This window comes from Columba livia, chromosome 8 (genome assembly GCF_036013475.1).
Source record: "Columba livia isolate bColLiv1 breed racing homer chromosome 8, bColLiv1.pat.W.v2, whole genome shotgun sequence".
In the NCBI taxonomy this organism is placed as follows: domain Eukaryota; kingdom Metazoa; phylum Chordata; class Aves; order Columbiformes; family Columbidae; genus Columba; species Columba livia.
Window position 1 is genome coordinate 26,238,665 of NC_088609.1, and position 21,402 is coordinate 26,260,066.

Consider the following 21,402-nt stretch of genomic DNA (forward strand, 5'->3'; position numbering starts at 1 on the left):
CATGGGAGGGGTTCAAGCTGTGGCTAAGCGTATTCAAAGAAGGGTTTTGCTGGCCCAAAATAATGGTCAGTGAAGTTGGGTGGGTGGGATAAAAATATGCCTTGAAGACTGGCAGAATAATAGATACATTGTTTTTTTCATATTGTCGTGAACATCTTAGAAAGCAAAAATTATTTAAAAGCAAGTGTTGGCAAAAAAAGAACCTACTTCTCTTCACTCTAATACTGACAAAGTATGTCTTTCCCCTTCTCCACAGCTCCTCCAGCAATCAGTGGAACTATTAATTACCCTGAGGGCACTCACTGGTCCGCTGCGAGCATCTTCTCAACGCAGAGCTGAGGCTCACATGGAAATGCTGTCTGTCCGTTGATGTTCCTACCTGTGCCTGGGGTGAGTACTCATTCTCATGTGAACTACAGACCACTGATTAAACCCACTCCCCTATTGCTGGTAAGCAATCACAGCACACCAGTTTGGACAACCATGTGTTCTCATTGAGCCCTATTGTACTGTGTAGTAATTAAAAAGTCATGAGTTCTATTTAAATATAGGGCATTCTGTCCTAAACCTCGCAGTGCCTGTGGGTGTGAGTAAGCTCACTCTCTGAGGATGTTCCCTGGCCTGTGTACATGCACCAGCTTCATCAAAAGGACGCAGGAAATGCCAGATCCAGATAGATGAATTTCACTTTTTTTTTTTTTTAAATACGTCACTGATCAGTCCAGGGATGGCAAAAATCAATAGCAATGAGCTAATTATTATACCAGCTGCCTACAAAGCAGAGTCCTGTAGGCAGACTCCTTCTGCCCATTTGCCTGCTGGTTAAACCACCACTCTAGAAATCATAAAATAAAACTCTTTTCCCTTTATAAACATCTATCAGCGTCACCTTTATATGGCCCACAGCACCAACACTGCCTAGCTTTTAAGTTCTCAAAACCCAGCCAGAATCTCCCCTAGCACATTATAACACATTTTACTAGCTTGGTCTCCTCAAACGGGTGGCTGCTGAGCTCCAGCAACCTCTGCACGAGGACGGGTGCACCATCTGCGTGCCTCCCCATGTCCGAGGCCCGTTCACAACTGCCAGCCCTTTGAAAGCCAGCCTGTTTCTCTGATTGATTCCCTTTTTAATGAACTGGGAAAGCCTGTGAACTTAAACCCCGACACCTCCACCTCCCTCCCTTCCTAGCCATCCCTGCAGCAATGTACTGATTATATTTCAGGTTATTATGGGATTAATACAGCTGCCCCCGGTGCCTCTTTCCCCTGAACTTCATCAATAAAAGTTGTGTGCTACTCCTACTCCAGCTAGTTCAGTTTCTCCCCGAATCTCTCCACGTTACCTGTGACGTGTCGGCAAGGCTGTATCATACCAGCCCTTCAGAGCTGCCAACGCTGCCAGCGTTTAAAACCTACTTGTGTCATGGCCTTGCATAAGCTTTGCGTATTTAAGAGGACATCTTGAGCTTTGCTACGCACTGCATCAGCTCTCTAAGTGGGTAGCACATACTTAGCACTATTGGAAATAATGAAATAAGATAATCCACACCAAAAAAAAATGAAATAGATTGTGCCAGTGTCATCTTTCTTTGAATTCAGAGTAGAGCTATAAAAAAATACACGGGCATGTTCAGTAGGAAGAAAAAAGAAGGTGGGGGGAGCAAACGACTTCGGCCCAGCACAATCTAGTTTTTACCTCACAGCATTTCTTTATGCAGTACAAGCTTAAGTTTACTTGTTTTGTTGGTGTTATAGGGGTTTCTCCCCTCAAGAAGCCTCTTCTCTAAAAACATCATTAAAAATGTAATTAACTAGCTTATTCTTTGGAAAGTCTGCAGTTGTTTACAAAAGAATTGCCACGCAAGCTGCCACCTTCCGCTGTGTTGAAGGGGGAAGTTATGCTCTTGTTTACAACTGTGCATCAATTCCACAATATATTTAGTTTTGGTACAAGTTACATATAAAATTCTTACTGAGCTTAATGTTGCAGCAAATAACACATATAGTAAGTGAGTAGGATTTATCACTGGCTGTAATGTCATAGTACATATTCTAAATACATAGAGTGAATGATATATACACAGGCACGTGCAGACAAAATGGAAATATATTTAGTTTAAGAAGTGATGAATTGTGCTCACTTTCATTATTCTCATCTTGTATGTAGGAGAACAGAGATCAAGCACATCCACGGCAAGTGGGGCTGGTTGGGATCGCCTCCGGGAAGCGACGTGCTCACCGACAAACAGGTTAGAGAAGGAACAGCACTGTGCTGCCCACGGCAGGAGCGAGGGACCCGGTGAGGTTGGGATACAAACAAATCCCATGGGATACAAACAAATCACATCCCGAGATGCTCTCAGAAAGTATAAAACACCTATCCAGCTAAAACATCCTCCCCAAGATGCTTTATGCAAAATTCTTTCTTAAAGAAGTGGCAATTTTTTCTTTTAAATTCTTTTTTTTTTCTCTTTTGGTCTCTCTCATAAACACAAGGGCCAGAAGGCTATGCTTAAATAATTCATCTACAAATTTGCAATATCTTTTTGAACTATAGCAATTAAACAGAAAATAGAAAAATCAGCTCAGCATCCTGTTTGGATGTAATTAAAGGTATAATCTGTTCCATTTGAATACTTCAGTGCTTACCCTTCTTAAAACAACAAATAAGAATAGTAGCTCATTTGCAATATGTTTTTTTTTCCAAGCCAGCTAAAAAGACTAACTGATGAAGCAGGAATAATAATTCTTAAATGTGGCATAAACACAAAAATACCAACTACAGCTTCTGAATGATTGCTGCAGCTCCTGATGAGAGTTCCATAACAAGGGGTATGAGCTTTATGGCAAAACACTGAAGTCTTCCACTATTTGGTATCAGCATCTTGATATGGCTGATATATTTACCTATCAAATACATCAGTGGCACGAATATCAGAGGATATCCAAAAATATGTAAGTGGGATGCAGATCAGCTCAGTCTTTTAAGGGCTGTTTGATCTTAAGGTTTTTTCCTAAGAATAAAAGACAAATACCGCATTCATTGCCCCTTTGTTTTCTATGAGCAGCTGATGATTTTGCAGCACAATAAAATCAGCCTACTAATGGCTGGCTTATGAGTTCTAGCTGGATTTTTTTTTCCTCCTACTGGACAGTTCTCCACTGCTCAAAGAAATTGAAGTCAGGTGTAAAGTTAATATCTGCCTTGTCCATTTATTCTTCTGTAAGCAATCAAGTTTTCCCCAAATCACAGGGCAATCTCTTGCCTTTCGAGAATGAATATAGGCCCTGTTCTCTCAATTTAGTTTAACAAAACAACTGGCATAAGTTCAATAGAACCAATGATTATTCTGAGAGGTTATGGTGAACCACAGAAGTTGTTAGCTAAAAGCTTGCTTGCAAGATCCCCTAAGAGGAAAAGTATATGGATATTCAAAATGTAATTAACAGCGTATTCCAACAGTGCAAGACAGAAACATCAGCTGGTTCAGCTGCAGAGGAACCCGGCTGCACACAGACAGCTCGGGCTGGCACCACAGCCACCTCTCCCTTCAGAGCTTTTGTAAGTTAAATGCATCGCAGTGAATTAAAAAAAGCCTAAAAAGCAAAATATTAATTTTTTAAAAAAACGTAATTTTCAAGCCCGGCATTTGTAAGCTGAGGTGAACATCTAATGTAGCAGGAAACAGATTTAAACAGACAAAATGTAAGAGTGATATTACACATGGGAACAAAATCGCACAGTGGTCTATGAGGCCTGTATTTGAACAGTAAGTATGAGAGAAGCTTAAGCTCAAATTTTTTGCAAGTTATTCAACACCTATTAAAATTTCCAGCCTTCCTGGCTGTGTGTACTTTGCTTTTTGAAAGTCCAGGCCCTTTTCAGGACGGGTCCTTCAGAGCTTGAGCCCCGCACAGAGCATTGCTCAAGCGTCACCCTGGTACAGGGACAGCTCTTGTTTGAGTCGCTGAACTTTACATCTTTTCTGAGCTGGCTAAACACACCGTGGTATGGCCTGCACATGCCTTTCCACTCACTAAAACCTCTGCACTTTATTACTTTTAATACAGTAGCACTGAGAGGCCTCATTAAAGAAATGGAAGACTCCAGCCCTTGTGATGCCAGGCCCTTGCTTGCCCTTCGATGGACAGGGACAGAACCAGCACCACGAGCCCCGGGCAGGACTGGGGCGTACAGCCGCAGCCGTGGGCTCAGGCACTGTCGCCTCCCCCTTGAACTGTGTGTTCTCCTCCTGCACACCAAAAACATTCCTGTGAACTTAATGCTAGAACTACTGTTAAAAGAAACACAACAACAGAACCTGACTTGTTAAAAAATAGCCACAGCGCAGGGGAAAAAAAAAATCCTCAACACAGTCATGTCTGTCTCCAGTAAATAGGACTTTTTTTCAGGCCTTGGGCTCAGACATATGACCAATCTGCTGTGGGGGAATGAATTACTGACTGTCAGCCAGGCCATTTTCACCGAGGTTTAAGCACAGCGTTTTACCTGCCGTTTGCCAGGGGCTAAGTGCCTGCACACGCTGGGCACGTACCGCTGGCGCGGCCCCGGCGTTACCCATTTACCACCTGACGCAGCGGTTTGCTCGGCGGCACTCAGCTACCCCATGGGTCACACTTCAGGACTAGGACCCAAGCCATCTCACCCCCAAGGAACATCTCTGAGAGACAGGAACCTGTTTCTAAATGAAGAGACCTTATCTCACGCATGCCACAGGTGTGATGTCATCCCCTCTGGCGAAGGAGGGAGGATGTCTTCAGCCTCCACTGTGCAAAAACGCAGGAACTAAAGTTAGCATGTCTAAGGCTTTGTTAAAATATGGTGATAATTAAATTAAGAAAGATAATTACCACTACAAAGTTAATTCCTCTTTGAGTTCTTACAAACAAGTTTTTAATTTGCACCAAAAATTTACATTTCAGATTTCAAGTCAACCTCGAGTGGTTACAAGCTTGGCAGGGGAGCAAGGCGGTGGCTGGTGGGTTCTGCTGTGGCTTCCCGGGAACAGCACAGGCGAACAGTCGCCAGCAAACCCCAGGTGTGCACAGGTGAGCCGACTGGATTGCTGTAAACTGTCTCATCTCTTGTACAAGTGTGAAAATAACAGCCATGTCAGATAAACTTTTATCTTTCTTTTTTTTTTAATAAAAAGCAGAACTTATAAGGTAATTGATTGCTTTCTTCTAGTCTTTTATTAGTTGTGATTAAGGAGATATAGTCGCCCTGTTTACACAGCTCTAACAAGTCAGGACCTGCAGTACGTTATTGGCTTGCAGCCCACAACTTGCAGCCCATTTTTTAACAGAATCAATCTGAAGTTGAAAACATCCCCTGTAGGAAGCGAACACATCCCCGCTCATACAGGAACAGAAAACTGTAATAACTTCAGGTCCTGTAAGTTGCAAGTTCAGCTCGCAGAGCTCAGCCCTGACTTGTCATTGCTCTCAGCGTGCTGGTGATGAGATCAGAGGACTCAGGCTTTCAGCTTGACAAGGGACACAGGTGAGCGTGTTACACTTCACTGTGACTCGCAGCTCAGACTCTGCAGAAATAAATCGCGAGCTCTTTGCTGTTTAACATGCAGCCAAAGCACTGCCAATATAAAATGGCTGATCAGTAATACTTTGATTGCAGTTTCATAGAAACAAATTGCTATTTAATTGCAATAAGCTCTTCTGTGGCTTAGCTGGACTGACAATAGGCATACACACCTGGTACTAAAAGTAACAAGCACCAACAGTGGTTGTCTGGTAGGGCACGTACAGGAGGCTCAGGCAGGGAAATCAGACCTGGAACACGTACTTTCACACTGAAGAAATATAATACTTAAAAAAATATATACATAAATGTTCTGATCTCAGTTTTGTTATTTTAATACAGCTGTTCAGAATGTAGATCCTTGCAAAAAGCCTCACGCTTGACATATAACTACCAGCCAAAAAATTTGATAAAAAATTTAAATTGAAATGATCTTTTGAAATGCCTGACGGTACTTGATAGCAAGTCATATGTACCATGCCAGTGATTTTTTTATTACTTATTTTTTTAGTATTTTCCCTAAAATTAGATGATGCAAATTGTATCAGTGCTAACTAACAGGGAAAAAGAGAGACAAACTCAGTGTGGTTAATATTCTAAAGATGCGACTTAATTTCATAGGCTTCATTTGGGTTAGACGTTCTCATTTTATATTTCATAAGATACTGCATAACCTGTTAAAATATTTAAAGATAAATCATGTAGGACTGAAAAGACGGTATCTTGTTGCAAACAGAATTTGGTTTGGAAAGGCTTAATGTCCCACTGCCAGCCAGGATGCGTAAATCTCATCACTAGACAGCTGGATAGGTAAAAACATTAAACCCATTTAGAGGGCAATCTTTTTACGAAATTGTTTCATTAATAAGAGTGACAATTTATATGATTGAGACGTTTAGATGCAGCATAGACAGAGCATTTTATCCAGGTTCACGAGGATGATTTCAGATTAGTAATATTTCCTTTGATTTTTTTTAACAGCGTTCATTTTTGAAAGTGAGGGGAGCTCTTCCTGAATGATTATTTGTGTGACTTTTCAGCAGCGCTAATGCAGAGGGTGGATTTCAGCCTCCGTGTAGCAGATGCGCGTGATAAAAGGTGAACATGCTTTTCCTCACCCATCTCTTCAAAAAGTGCATTTTTTTTCCACATAAGGACAAACCGAGGCGTTGCCAGTAGCCGCCTGCCCACACCTACCGTCCCCATTAGAGCCTGGTTTATTGTCTGAAATGCCTCTGGTTTCAAGAAAGTGTTTTACCTAAAGCAAAAATACTACTTAAAATATGTTCTATTGTATATTCATAGCTCCATTAGTCCTCCTCCAATTTAGCACATCAAAGCAAAGACTTCATCACTTGCATGTGGATTATGCTAACATGAGTGACATTTGTAATCTTATAGGTCTGCAACTTAAGAAATGCTTTTAAAGTAAGCTATTAAATAGGTAGCTGTGCTTTACAAATGAATCATATAATAGTTTATTTAAAGCCGTTAATGAACTTCAACCTCTACATCACTAAATGCTATACTACATTACTTACTAGAAGTTATTAGCTATCTTCTTAGCATGTCTAGGTTATATTAGACAACTGAAAATCTGTACATGTTAGATTTAAACACTGTACCTTGAGTGCTTATACTGAAAGAATATAAAAAGATGTCTGCAGTCTCACTAATACTTGAATTCCATATTCATATGACTTCAAGTGTCTTTTCAAAGATATTGAAGCAGCACGATTTGCAGGACGCTACCTAAAGACCTTAATGCCAGATCAAAAAGCTTAGAAAATTACTTTTAAAATTTGTAAGTGCATTTAATTAAAAAGTCATACGTGGCTTCATTTTATTGCTTTATATGTTATACAAATATTCTTTTGTCTAAACTGTCTTATACTGTACAACAGTTTATTTTCTCTGTAACAGCCCTGTTTTTTCCTCAAGCACCGAGATATTAAAAGAAGAAGTTCAGCAGACCTCCAGCATACTAGAGGTCAACAAGTAGAATCTGGAAAATAATAATAATTTTTAAAAATTCTGTTGTTTAGACAGACAAATGGATAAATCAGCTTTTTGTGTATTGACATCACAACAACTGTAACTCAAGCTCACTCCTTAACCAAGCATGTCGAACAGTGAACCCCTTCTCAAAAATTGAATTCAAAAAGAAAACATACTCGTGATGTATTTCAAATGTATTAGTCACCTATAAAAGTAGTTATTGATTCGTTATTAATTGCTGCAGAGGCACATTCCAGGTGCTTGCAGGTTCCTGACTGAAGGCAGCCAAAGCACGGCCGCAGACTGATGTTCGGATTCTTGCTACAAGCATGAGAAGTCAGACTTTTTTCTCGGAATTATCGTGCTCAGCTCTACCGCCAAGCAGCTGATGGGAAAAACCCACGAAATGAAGCTGCTCCCGTTCCAAGCTGAGAGGAGGCTTTGTTGCTTGGAGGGGCGGGCAGTGGTTTGTGTTTGTTTGCTGTAACAGATCATATTCGAGATCAGTTGGTTCTCGGAAATAGCCCGGGAAACGTGTTTTTCTTCCCTTAAGATTTCCACTCTTGCGAAGTTCGTCTCTTAGCACAGCGAACACAACTTTATGTTGCTCCAGTCGGAACAGCTACTGTGTTCCTTTTTATGAAAACTCAATTCTAGCGCCCAGTGTGAGGTACAGACCTTTTGTTGGGTTTTATTTTATTTGATGCCTTATGGTATATACGTACGCTCCCATGCTTCCACACTTGCGCACCCTTAGCTGGACAGAGACCTCAGTACATGTATGAGTACCATAAGTCACTGCAGTATGAATTATACTTGCTGTTAGCAGAATTAAGAATGTCACTGAAACATAAAGGTCGTTTTGAAGTAGCGCTCTGCTTCTTTGCCAACAGTAACACAGGTAAGGCGTTCAACAAATTCTTTACTGGCGTGAGACAAAAAAAAATGTCCAAACCAAAAAGCTACTTGTAAAGGTAATTGACAATAAGGGTAATGTCTGTGTGAGATATGGGTTCACAATGATGTTTTGAAGGTAGACTTAAAAACAAATTGAAAAGAGCAAAGCTTCTAAAACCCATACTCAATTCAATAGTGTTTGTTTTACTTTTTTATTATTTAAATACACCATACTAGAGCAAATGTCTCTGAAAATATCACAAATAAAAGATTTTTCTTCATTCAGCAAATTAGAAGTAGGTGAAAATTTCTACCCAGCAGCTGCTATGAGCCTTTTTTTTCTCCTTTTTTCTTTTTGTTTTTTTTTTTTTTGCCATGGGAAGTAGCAACATTAGGACAGAAACACGTACATGCATACATACATTGTATTTTACAGAGATACAATAAAAGTGTTTGTGATAGAATATCACAAAAGCCACATCTTTATCTCATGTTCAGTTTGATTGAAACACATTTCCTTACAACACTTAAATATACAAAGAGCAAATAGAATGTTGTTAAGGTAAAACACAGGGTACAAACTGGCCAGTGCCCTGCTAATTGTTAATGAGGGTAGAAAGCAGATTTCAATGCTTCTTTTAATTAGCTTCATTAGTCATCTTCCCCACCCGCCCCCCCCAAGATGTCCTCCGGTGGATCTTTTTTCATTTTCTCTACAGTCTCCCATTAGCCCAGGTTCATGGAGTCCTTAATGTTCATATTCAGTCATTTTAATACACCAATAAATGTGGGAAGGGCAATCAAGAATAAAGAAGGTGCAATGGTATGGAGCTGGCACTGATGCTAGCTACAAAGGTGACTTGTCTACTTGGAGACATGGGATCCATCTGTGATGAACAAAATTTGAGATGAAGGCACGCATTCTGCATTACTCTGACCTTTTAGCAGACCTGTAAGAAATAAAAATGGGTATCTTAGCTAGAACACTAAAATTGCGATAGGAAACTACAACATGACCGCTTTTGTCTTTTTCTTATTCGCTAATCTCTTTTTTATTAGATTACTTTCCAACTGTGACTTGATTAAAGCTTTCTACACTATCCATTCATACGGCTAATGTTTCAACTTCAAATAGCAAAAAGCAAACATTTTCTGCAGTTTCACTACTAAAAAGAGCAGACGAGAAAAAAAAGAGATGACAACAATAAATACGTGTACTTTCTGGTAACCAAAGGTACAGTGAATAAGATGGTTTTGCTGGGCCCCTTTTAAAGGGAAGCAACATTATGCCATGCCTTTGAAGAAGCCAGTAATATAATCTTATAATTGGAAGAAATAGTGTGTAAAGCAAATAAGAAGTACGGCCAATATCCTCCCAAGGCAACTTAGGTTAATATGCCGCATTGCAAAAGAGCTAAATATAGATATTTCAGGATTTTTCCCCCCCATTTAAAATTCCTCATCTGGTGTGTTAGTTAATGTTACATAAACATTCTAATATATGAAGTCAAACATGTGCTTTCACACTGGTGTTAATGAATTGCAATAATTAAAAGTGTCTAACTCAATAAAAATCTAAACTTTCATGGATAATGTAGAAATTATCATCCATAGTCTTCAAAAACAATCTGTTTGCAATTACCAAAATGAAATAATATATATTAGATTTTTATGGTTTGTAAATGACATGTTGCGCTTCCCAGGAAGTTCTTTTTTCACCCTTTCTCTGAGTTACTAAAAGCCCGAGGTCTATTAGTAACTGCAACCCCCCACTTTCCAGCTAATTAAAGTAGTAGAGGCTTGGAGGTTTAATTCCCCAGAGCTGAAGCTCAGTGTGAGAAAGGTAATTTGTCTGTCCAGAACAAAGATTAGGGAGCAGCCAGCAAGCATATTTAATAAATGAGCATCAAATATCTTCTCCTATGGACACAGACAACACCAATTATGTAACTACAAGGGAATTGTTGAGTGATACGTAAACTAGAAGATTTTTAAGATCTTCTCTGAGAGACGTAATCTAACTCATTCTTTATTTAAAAGTATAGAAGCTGAAGACAAGCCTGTGCTGTTAACATTGCCAAACGGTGGAAAATCTACACTTTCAGTAGGTGGTAATACCGCTGCAAACAAGAAACACTACAGGAATACTACCGGTACCAAAAAAGCATAGAGATTAATTGACAATACAGTCCCTCCAAACGAAACGGCACACAGGACATCACACACGAGGAGTTTGCAAACTGCAGGCCAGCAGTACTGACTTCAGATAAAACAAGGGGTTTTTTCAAACTCCATAGCAAGTGATGGGAAGTTAGTTATAATTTACATGTGCGCACTGCCTCAGGGAGACAAAAGGCAGAATAGCCAGCTTTTGGCTCCTTAAAAAGAAAAGCAAGTTTTTAAACAAAGTTCAGGCATGCAACCCTTTCTGCCTGCACCAGTCACCGCTGGGTTTTAAACCTGTAAACTGGATTAAGACAATAGCGAGTTCATAATGGTCACTTTCACATACACACACAACAAAAATACTTTAATGCTGGGAGTATGTCTCAATCTCTTTAGTTTAATAATAGAACCCTGTGAATATTCTGCTATGTCTATAATCTCTAGTGGTAAAATAACCTGGAGACTGATAGATCTTTAATGTTTAATAAAGAGTATCTGTTACAGCCAAATCTGCCATAGCACAAGAACTTCTTAATTAGTGGCCCTAAAACACACAGCTTTCTGGAAACCATCTCTGATGTAGCCATCTTCAGACTCCTACAAGCTGACAACGTACCAAACACGACTCTTCTGGCACCTGCCCCAGTAGCTTCCAAAACTCCAGAAACCTGAAAAATCTAACAACTATCAACTTGTCACCTCAACTATGTTTCAGTTCCCTGGGGTTCGGGTGTGCTGCAGTTCCCCTCTGAAAACTGGTAGGAGAACTTACACCATTTTATAGTGAGATTGTATGACTTTAAAACAAACACACCCCCCCACAATAACACCACCACACAACCACAATGCCAAACCTAGAACCTCTCCCCAGTCCTCCCCCTAGTACCTCCTCATCTGCCTCCTGACTGACAGCAGCAGTGCAGTTCATACCAGTGACAGGATCCGCTACAAACGCCTTCTCACTCTTTCCTCTGCATTTCGCTTCTCCCGAGTGTGTCTGCAGTCACAAGCCCCGCAAGCCCAGCCCAAGTGTACTTTTCCATGGTCTATGTTCCTCATCATGTCTACTGCTTTTATTACAACTAAATCATTTTTATGTTCTGCTAAGGCATAGTACTAAACTGATAAAACTAAATGACAATTTAGACACCTATTTGAAGTTACATTAAACTTTACATTTGTAGAAGAGTGTATCAGAACGAATGGTTTTACCTATGTTTTGAAATGGGATACCTACAAATATTCATTTAACAGATTCACTACTTGCCAGTCTATATTATAGATTTGTTTCATTAAAATTCACAAGAGTATAAATCTATGAATCTTTAACTGTATTTGTACTTCCTGGAGAAGATGCTGCACATTCTCCTCCAATCTTAATTATCTTTGTTCTGCCTAACTAGATAGGACTTTTGTACTCAAACTCTGTCATCACCTCGATTGACAAATTAAGTAAACAAAAAAGACCCACGTTTTATTTTGATGTAATTACATTCACTGTGTAAGAGTTGAAAGAATACTTAAAATTAATCAGTAAATTTATGCACAGGAAAAAAAAAAAGCAAACACGGATATTGAAATGTAGCAACACAACAAAAGAAATCACGGAAATTAAAAATCAGTTTGTGTTTTCCTAGACCTATTTCTCCACTAAGTAAAGGCACTAAAAATATTCTGTACATTACAGAATAGATCAGCCTACCGTTTGTCCCAGGTTTTTTTAATCTTCCAAATTCCTATTTGCAGATAAATGTTATTTTTTGTGAACCTTACAGACATTAATGAAGTTCCTATTGTAAATCTATAAAGAATTACCAACTGAAGTGTGCACTTTTTGTTTCATTGCAATAACTCAGTGCTGTGTGATTGCCTGGGTTAATGATGAAAAAGTCAAATATACTATCAGAGCTGATGGAAAAATCTATCACCAATCTGAAATTAAAATTCATCTGTGGTCAATAAGATTTAATATCCATGCAAGTGGCGCTGTAAAGAGTAAATGAATCAATGTCATCAATACATAATCAGTATGAAATATGATGTGAATAAAATTATGTGCAAGAGTCATACATTCACTCTTTTCTGGACCAGGGTGGAATGAACAGTCTCTTAACTCAAGGTTGACAGTAATTGTTACAAATTAGGCACAGCAGTTATCAAAATGCACTCACTTGCATAGCTTTAGGACTTATTAAGGAGATTAAAAGAGATCTACAACTATCTAGTTTCAGAGTTACAGGACAACTGTTGATCAGGATTTTTTTTTCTTCTTCTCTATATGATTTGTACGGTCATTATTTACTCATTTAGCTAGAAACCCAGAGCTATCAACCACAGAGAGAGTTGAGCTATTAGTGTTATGGAGCGATAAGAAAATGGCACTTTGGTTTTTAAATCTGAGTTATGACATCCAAAACAGACAAGAAAATACTTCTGAATGAGGACCCCAGCATGCTTCCTCCACTAAAACCTTAATATTAAAGTGAAATACATTGGTTTAGCTCAAGAACCTTCTCTTCACAAGACGTGTATTTCCATACTAAAGGATCTAATTTTCCTCCCACAGAAACCTGCTCTCTTGTAGCCCTTAATTTCAAGATTATAAAATAAAATACTTCTCTTTGTTAAGAGTTCATATAAATGCATGCTCTCTGTTTTGCTTTGTACACAACGAGTTCAACAGCTGTACAGATGCACATGCCCAAACCAAAATAAACCTACTCGCCCTACATGTCATAGTTAAAAGGTTAGTATTTTCTCCCCATACCCCCCACACCTAAGTTATTTAAGTTAAGTTCAGTTACTTAAAGGTCTCTTTGCGGGGGCGGGGAATGTCCGCTATTAGAATGAAAAGAAATTGATCTTCATTTAGCTCTAATAAAGCTTATTAGTAATTGTTGAGTATTCACCTTCTGGTCTGGCAGTAGTGGATTACTCTGAAGTGAATTCAAATGGCCATTGATGAGAGCTGTAGGTCTATCATGTTCACAAAATAAACTGCCATTGATGTAGTGAAACCGATCTCCGGGGACCAGGCGATTCCGGCAGGTAGAGCATGTAAAACACTGAAAAAAGGAAGAGACAGCAAGTGAAACTACAGCACAAATTAAGTATGCTGCAGGTTTGAAAATTACACTTCAGAGACTGCGAGTGCAGTTGAGATACGGAGCTGCTTGGTTTCTACATCTCCAAATATGGCATCAGTCTTACCTGTTGGGACTACGCAGTACATAACTCACGTATAGTTCTACCGATTACGAGGGAACAAAGCTACGCACTAAGGGAAGCTTTATAATATATACTCATCTTTCTAGTTAGTGCTTTGCATTTCATTCATAAGCAGATGCAGATTTTATACTAAAGAAGCCCGGCAGTACTAATCAGCTACTAAAAAGAGACGTAGAAAAAAGGCCTCACCTTAAGATGATAGACGTTGCCCTGTGCCCTCATGACCAGCTCGCTGGCAGGAATGGACTGTCCACAGGCACTGCAAGCACCACTATTTCCAAATAACCTGAAACAGAGGTGATGATCATGAATAATTTAATACACGGGAGGCTCTAAGCATTTTTGCGCATCACTGCAATGGTTTATTACACAACTCTTTTCGACTTCTGACCCCCGTCTTCCAACTTGCTTACGTGTCATAATTTGAAACAGTATAATTTTGTGTAAAAACCGGTAGCTTCACCCTACCTCGAATGTGGTTACACAGGATTTAATCAGAAATATTGACTTACACCTCTAGAAACACAAACAATTCTGTACTACACACATTTTATCAGATTACTGAGTTCATCGTAAAAAAAGATACAATTCATGACTGGAGTTTAAATGCATTGTGTCCTTGAAATTATATGAAGAACTCTTTTGTACTTTAATCATATCTTGAGATATGAGTCATCAAAAGGGTTAAGAGGATTTGATTGTATATCTAAGAAGACATCATGCTCAGTGTATTGAAACTCCAGTAAACCTCCATCAGTGCAGAGTTTCCATTAGAAACTCTCTGCTATCCAGGTTGATATATAATGTGTATGGGTTAACCTTTTCAATCATGGTGTCAACACTTTAGATTTGCCTCTGCTCATCTCTTTCATCCTAACCTTCTCTCTCTCTTGATAATGAAATGCTTGCTCCAACTTCCCTCTATCTGCTCCTGAGTCCACAATTTAGATTACTTCATCTCTGCTAGCAACAAACTGAATGAAATTTCGATTTGAGCAGAAAGTAATTTACCGGGATCTGGACCCATTTGTCATCATATCTCTCTGGGTGTTTGCTGTATCACTGCAGTTTTCCTATGCAATCAAATGAGACCACAACATCTGCCATTGGGGGGGGCACACGCAGTGGGGGGAGGGGGGATAGGCAGAAGAGTGCTGAAGAAAAATATATACATAATTCTTCAAATCCATTTAAAGGGACAACACATCGATTCAAAACGCAATACAATAATGATTATTGAGTTCTGCTTTTACAGGCTAGAATTAGAAAACCTTTATTTGCTTTTGCACGTGCCTCTAATATACACAAATATTTATAAAGACTACCAGGATCATTTGGCAGTAAAAAAAGAAACTCAACTAGCTGGCAGGGTCACAGACCCACTTTTCTGCACGATGTAAAACATAGTAATAGGATTTACAAATTAGCGTATTGGTGTCATAATAAATATTAATATTTGCATCTCCTTCCTGTCCAAATAAAGTCATAAAATTCTGTTCGTGTCAACCTAGGAGACGCATTACAACAGAATACCCGTAATCTGAATGATTGCAGTGTGCCTCTGTATAAAAATAATTGCTTTGAATTTTCAGAATCTGAGCTCGCAGAGGAGGCTTGTCATGTTCAAACTACTAATTTGCTGTCGCCACTTTATTGAAAATAGCCTGTAAGTTGTTATTAAATGTATCGACTGAACGACAGAGAGAGTAGTAAAACTGCCCCTTAAGATGGCTTTTAATAGGAAGCTGAGAAACAAATTTTGCAGCAGCATCGATTTGAAGAGTTCAATCAAAACTCCATTTCAAAACTAATTAGTCTGAGATCCACGACACATTGACACGTTCTTGCAGAATCACAGTGGTTACAAAGGGAAAGCTGAACTAATACATTGCCAGGACCTCCAGCCAAAGGGACTGAACTGTCAGGAAACTACGGGTGCATTATTAGGGCATCTTCTAAATCACCATCAGCTCCGAGTAGTTACATGATGCATCGAGGTTACTTCCAAAGCTTTGCAATATGCATTTTTCTCCTGCCATTGTTGCTAGTAGTGAGGCTGGCAGGTAGAAAAGGTGCAGGGGAAGCACTGCAAGAGGAGGCAAAAGGCACTGTCACATTTCTAGAGCAAAGATCCAAACATACAGACTAAGGGGGAGGCGACACGGGTGTTGCGGTGTAGGGTGGAAGCAGAACGGCAAAGAGGAACAGTCAGTGTCGCTTGTCCAGGAGAATCTGGACCTGCTCGGTGGCTCCTGCAACCCCCCACTACAACTGCACCACCCAACTGCAAACACAGCTTTTGGAACCCTGAGCTCATTCATGACTTGTCTTCGTTAAGCGCTCATTTGTTCTGCAATTCTCTCTGACTAGAAGTGGCCGTGCGCTGTGAATGTCTGTGAATTCTAATAAATGGAGTCAAACTAATCCAGAGGCTTTCCACACATCTCCGTTTTCCCTAAGCGTGTTCCCAGAACAATTCTCTTTTGGTAAGTAAGTCACTTCAGCTGAATCTGCTGCTCAGTTTCCTAAAAATTACTTGCAAAGTCAGAACACCTTTCCGCTGCTTTGTATTATTTACCAGGAAAATTAAGCTTATTTTTCCTTCTCCACTCTTAGGAATGGTTTTGTTCTGTAATACCATTAACGGTGAAAAGGTTTTATCTTCTAAAAAAAAGGTTATTCCTCCTTACCAGTAAAGGAAGTCTTCCACAGTAACTACTCTTTACTGAAAAAGTTGTTTCACGTGGTTTCTGAGAGGCTGCAGAGCTAATTATCTAACCAGGGGGACTGTCCAGGACAGTATTTGATTTAAAAGGCTTGAGGCTTTAGGTGCTCAATTAAGTAGCTATCGGTCTCAGACTGGACTTTAATGGGCTCTTTTCTCTTTAACTGCAGCAATGGGTAGAGATACCCCAGGTCAGGCTAATTAAAGCCAGGGGACTCTTTAATTGTGATGACAGAATTGGTTTCAGTTTCCTCTTTGGGTCCTCAGTCCAAGAAGGTCATTAATATTTCAACATTTGGGCAATGCAATCAATCACAAACATCAAGAGGTTCCCCATACGGACAAGGCAGCTCTTCTACTCTTAGCAACATTTTCCTGAGCCACCTTAAATTAACTACCGTGTGGTTCCACACAGCACTCCCCACACCCCCCACAAACGCTCCTATTTTTTTCTCTCAGAACTTTCACTAGAGTGGCAATGAAGGCAGCAAGAAATCTTTTCAGCCCAATTTCCCGTCGTGCTGCTCAAAATTCAGCATCAGCAGAAACACATCTCTAGCAACTTAGACTAACAAAATAAGGTTCTAGTTGTTTCCAAAATTGTGGAGATAGATTTGACTGCTCTGATTCTCACACAACACAGCGCACATTTCTGTTCACAAATATATATCCAAGCCCTACCGAAGAGAAATGCACATCCAGACCTACTGATCCAGAAGCCATTGGTGTTTCTGTACATTCCCTATATTTAATCTAAATTCTGCACCAGCTATATTAAATGTAACAAAGAAAGGCAACACAGAAATTACGCCTGGAGCCAAGTCCATTAAAGGTACTTCAGAACAACTAGAGACCAAGCACCTTAAAAGCACCAGAAGCTATTGATACTTAAAAGGGGGGCTGTGCATAATGGCAAGTGCTGCATTAGGGAAGGGGAAGAAAAAAAAAACAGCCAAATTACGCTTGGTTAATTCAGAGTAACAGATCTGCCCCCAAGTGAATTGGAGGCCTTGAATTAATTCTGTTATGACAAATCAAGATAAACGTTCCCCCTAAATTGCATGCGATTTAATTAATTTTTGAGATCCTGTTTTTTTTTTTTTCCTAGCTAATAGTTCACATGCTCCTGTGCTGTCATTGTGCTTGAGTGGGCAGACTTCAAAGTGATATTAAATAACCAACTATTAGATTTACCTAGCACGTCCTATTGGAAAAGTGCCATTTAATTACCTAGCCTGTTCAATTAAAGGGACAGCATTCCCTGAATATAGCAGCTTGCTGCTGATTACCAGGGAAATGAACTCTCTGCCTGGCGGCCCCTTCTCCTCTCTCCGCCCCCCCCGGCGCACTCCGCGGCTGCGGGTGGGCGCCCCTTGGCCGGGTCCGGCGCGGCCCCACGCACCCCCCGCGGCTGCGCCCACGCAGCGCTGCGAGGAGCGGGCGCCCGGGGAGGGGCCGCGGGCGCTGCCCCTTTAAGAGGCGCCTGGGCAGCCTCCCCCCTCTCCCCCTTCCCCACCACTCCCTGCTCTCTCTTAGAGGCCAATTTTGTTAATTAAATGTTTTGTTTGCGACGCGGCTCTCATTCATTTCGGACACGTCATTCCGAGCAGATCTAAGCCAGGGACCAGATCTCATTAGATAAAACCTATCAGAACTAAGAGAAAATGGAGGAGACACTAATTAAAGCTTTTAATTGTGCGGATTCGCTGCCACGCTGCTGCTTTATCTGGCATCTTAAGGTTGGGAGGGCCGCGCTCCGCTCCCCTCCTGCAAGCGCGCCGCTCGCCGTGGGGAGGGAGGGAAGGGACTGGGATTTTCGCCTCCCTCTCTTTTCCCAGGAACCTTGGCTTTCAATGAAAGCTGCTGCTGTAGCTCTACGGCTAATTTGTTGTTGGGTTTTGAGGGGAGGGAGGGAAAGGGGAGTGTTGTGTTGTTCAAACAACAACAGAAAAACACACACAACCTCAGACGGTTAAAAAAGCTCATTAATAAATGGCCCCGTGGTCTTGGCCCGGAGGAGTCAAGTCCCTTTCACCTGGCGCCTGCCGGGCTGATCAATCCTCTTTCTCATTTTGTTAGTCGTGCCTTGCGTGCTCCCACATCTCCGGTGGAGAACTGTGCCCGTGGCTCTCGCCTGGAGAAGGGAACGTGCTGCGCAAAAGCCCCACGGAATAATTAAGAGGGGGGTAGGATGGCGAAGGGGAACCGGGGGGACTGGCTGCCAAATGGGTGGCATCGCATCCACAACCAAACGAGGCCATGTCAAGCAAGAAAAGGGCAAGGGCCTGGCTCATGCCAGCACCACCCCCGTGGAAGCCGGCAAAGTCCGTTTCCAGAGGGAAAGCTCCAAGTTAACTCGGCCCTGGCAGGGCCCGGCTGTCCTACCCCACCTTGAGTGTACGGTGTCCAGTTCAAGTTTCAGCAAGCATCTGTCAGAGTTATTTTTGCAAGTCAAATTACACAGATCTAAAGAGAAGTCAGCCGATAGAACAAGGAGATCAATTCAAACCCCTCATCTGATAAAGCATCCTAATACTCGTTAAAATAAATGAGTATTAATTTTTGGCAACACAAAACCAGAAGACTGCGATAAGCCTGCCTGAACTTGCCTCTGGGATACAGTGGACGCATCTTCTCTTTTTAATTAGTAGTAATCAGACATGAGGGTTTGTTTGATGGTGTTGGTCGAGGGATGAATCTGTACTATTCAGTGCATCTTAACAGTAGTGGCAATTTTTCCACTTCAAACGAGACTCTCACCCTAACACCGTTCTGCTCTATTTAATTACAATTCTGCCAGGCTTAGGCTTCTTGCTTAGGATCACGACCAAAAAGTGCCATTAAAAGCCCCCCATGTGCTGATTTTTTACCATTTATTTCTAAAAATATGCCCAAAACTAGCGAAGATAAGGCTCCAGTTCATCAAAGATACTGAGGGATGTGTTTCATCTGCTTAACTGACCAAAGATGCAGCCATGTATCAGGACAAAAGCTGCGCTATCAGAGTCACCAAGTTTTAACTCCGTCCTTTTAGACTAAGGAAGTCTCCATGCATATGCACACATTCAGACACATTCAGTACAGTCCCGTGCTCCTTGACACAAGTCAAGTTTTACCAGTACAAGCAAACTTGTAACATTCTGTAGCCTTTTTTTTTTTTTTTTCAGAAAGGAAGAAAAACAGTGGAACTTTTGGGCCAGAGAGAAGAAAAACCTGGGTTAACTCTTGACATGTACTGTAAATGAGAAACCAGAAGCATTTAAACAAAACACAATTCGTTTTAACTAAGCACTTCTGTTATGCCAGGAAGGTATGGGGCTTTTTTGTTGTTTTTTTTAATTACTGAATGTTGAAATAGAACACCTCCTTGAAGCATTCATGTGCATCAGTCTATCAAACCATTTACTCAAATTAAATGTGTAATCCTTCAAAATGCCTCCTTTTAAATTAATGAGTTTAAGTAGCTTGAGTTCACCTGAAAAGATCGTACGGGTACCTGACCTCATGAATTCTTTCTATTAATTATATTGGAAACTTGTTGGAAGGGATACTCTGCGTAATCTTACTGTACCCCAACAGATGCGAGATTAATAAGGCTTAGTTCCCCCTACCCAAATCTGTGGCATTTAGAACGAACAGCTTCAAAAAAGGAAGAGATAAGAAATAAAGGGCAAGAGTATATCCCTCCTCTGCTGCGCCTCGCATTTTCTATACTGGAAGTTAAGAGAAATGTCGGTTCAAAGATTCCCTGTAACAATGCGAAGACAACATTCTAGCATTGGTTTTGGCTATAAGTAGCATCGGTGGCCCTCCAACTGACGGTTAATCAGCTCTTTCACAAGGAGAACAGAGAATGAGTCATTCTGTTTCCACTCAAAGGAGTTTAAAGGTGCTTATGTAAATATAATAATTAATCAGATACTAAAGGCAGGCATTTCATTATTTAGCACCTCTGCCACAGCCTTATTTAAGCCCTACGATTTTAACATTTACCGTTCAGATATGCACACTTCTCCTTCAACACTACAACAAAGCAGATTAATTTAGCCTCTCTGATTGCTGTTTATTTTTAGTTAGGACTTGTTTTGTGCTGACAAACCACTTTAAAGTTACAGTCGTCGTTCCGCCCCCCCAACTCTTCCCTCCACTTGGCAGCCGCAGCTGCGCCCTGGGCTAGGCGCTAACATCCGTCTCCGCGCCCCCACGTCCCTCCGCTCCCAACGAAGGAGCGATCCTGAGCCAGCCCACCCCTCCGCCCCGCACCATGGGCACCCACCAGAAAAAGACGGGGGAAAAGGGCAAAAAAGACAGGGAGAAAGGGGGACAGCGGTCGTCGCCAGCCGCTGCGTGCCGCCGCGCCTCACCTGATGTAGTCGTTCCTGCAGAGGATCATGCCGCTCTTGGTGTAGCAGGAGGTGCCGATGTCCCCCAGCTGGGCCTGGCAGCAGGAGCACTTGAGGCAGCGGCTGTGCCAGTAGCTGTCCATGGCATAGAGCAGGAAGCGGTCGGCGATCTTCCCCCCGCAGCCGGCGCACCTCTTCCACGAGAGGGAGCCCGCCGACACCGGGGGCGGCTGCGAGCTGCCGCCGGGGTTCACCATGGCCTGCGCGGAGAGAGGGGCGGAGGCGGGTCAGGGACGGGCCGGCAGCGCCGCGCACCCCGCCCGCCTCCCGCTTCGCCCGCGGCGGGCCAGCGCCGCTCCCGGGCCCGCGGGGGCTCGGCCGCGCCGGGACGCGGGGCTGCCCGCGGCCGCGCAGCTGCCGGGGACCGGCGGGCGTGGGGGGCTGAGGCAGCGCGGCCCCCCCTCCCGCTCCGGGCTTGTGCA

General features: G+C 41.6%; 2 protein-coding genes across 51 annotated transcripts in view; one reads left to right on the forward strand and one right to left on the reverse strand.

Moving 5' to 3' along the window:
* The window catches only part of LOC135580042 (uncharacterized), a 494,152-nt gene extending 485,275 nt beyond the window's left edge, over positions 1 to 8,877 (forward strand). For 40 of the 49 annotated variants that reach the window (XM_065071243.1, XM_065071198.1, XM_065071196.1 and 37 more), the window contains 3 exons: positions 1 to 390; positions 2,171 to 2,252; positions 4,948 to 8,877. The exon at positions 1 to 390 is cut by the window's left edge. The gene's annotated coding sequence lies outside the window, so the exon portion shown is untranslated. The remainder of the gene's footprint in view (positions 391 to 2,170; positions 2,253 to 4,947) is intronic. The other 9 variants (XM_065071205.1, XM_065071213.1, XM_065071225.1 and 6 more) reach the window with 3 other exon arrangements.
* LMO4 (LIM domain only 4) overlaps positions 8,657 to 21,402 on the reverse strand; it is a 28,484-nt gene continuing 15,738 nt past the window's right edge. For both annotated transcript variants that reach the window (XM_065071248.1, XM_065071247.1), the window contains exons 2-5: positions 20,942 to 21,180; positions 14,042 to 14,138; positions 13,534 to 13,689; positions 8,657 to 9,408 (exon numbers count right to left, since the gene is read on the reverse strand). In XM_065071248.1, the coding sequence (XP_064927320.1) occupies positions 9,400 to 9,408; positions 13,534 to 13,689; positions 14,042 to 14,138; positions 20,942 to 21,177 (498 nt within the window). In that variant the 5' untranslated portion in view covers positions 21,178 to 21,180 and the 3' untranslated portion in view covers positions 8,657 to 9,399. The remainder of the gene's footprint in view (positions 9,409 to 13,533; positions 13,690 to 14,041; positions 14,139 to 20,941; positions 21,181 to 21,402) is intronic.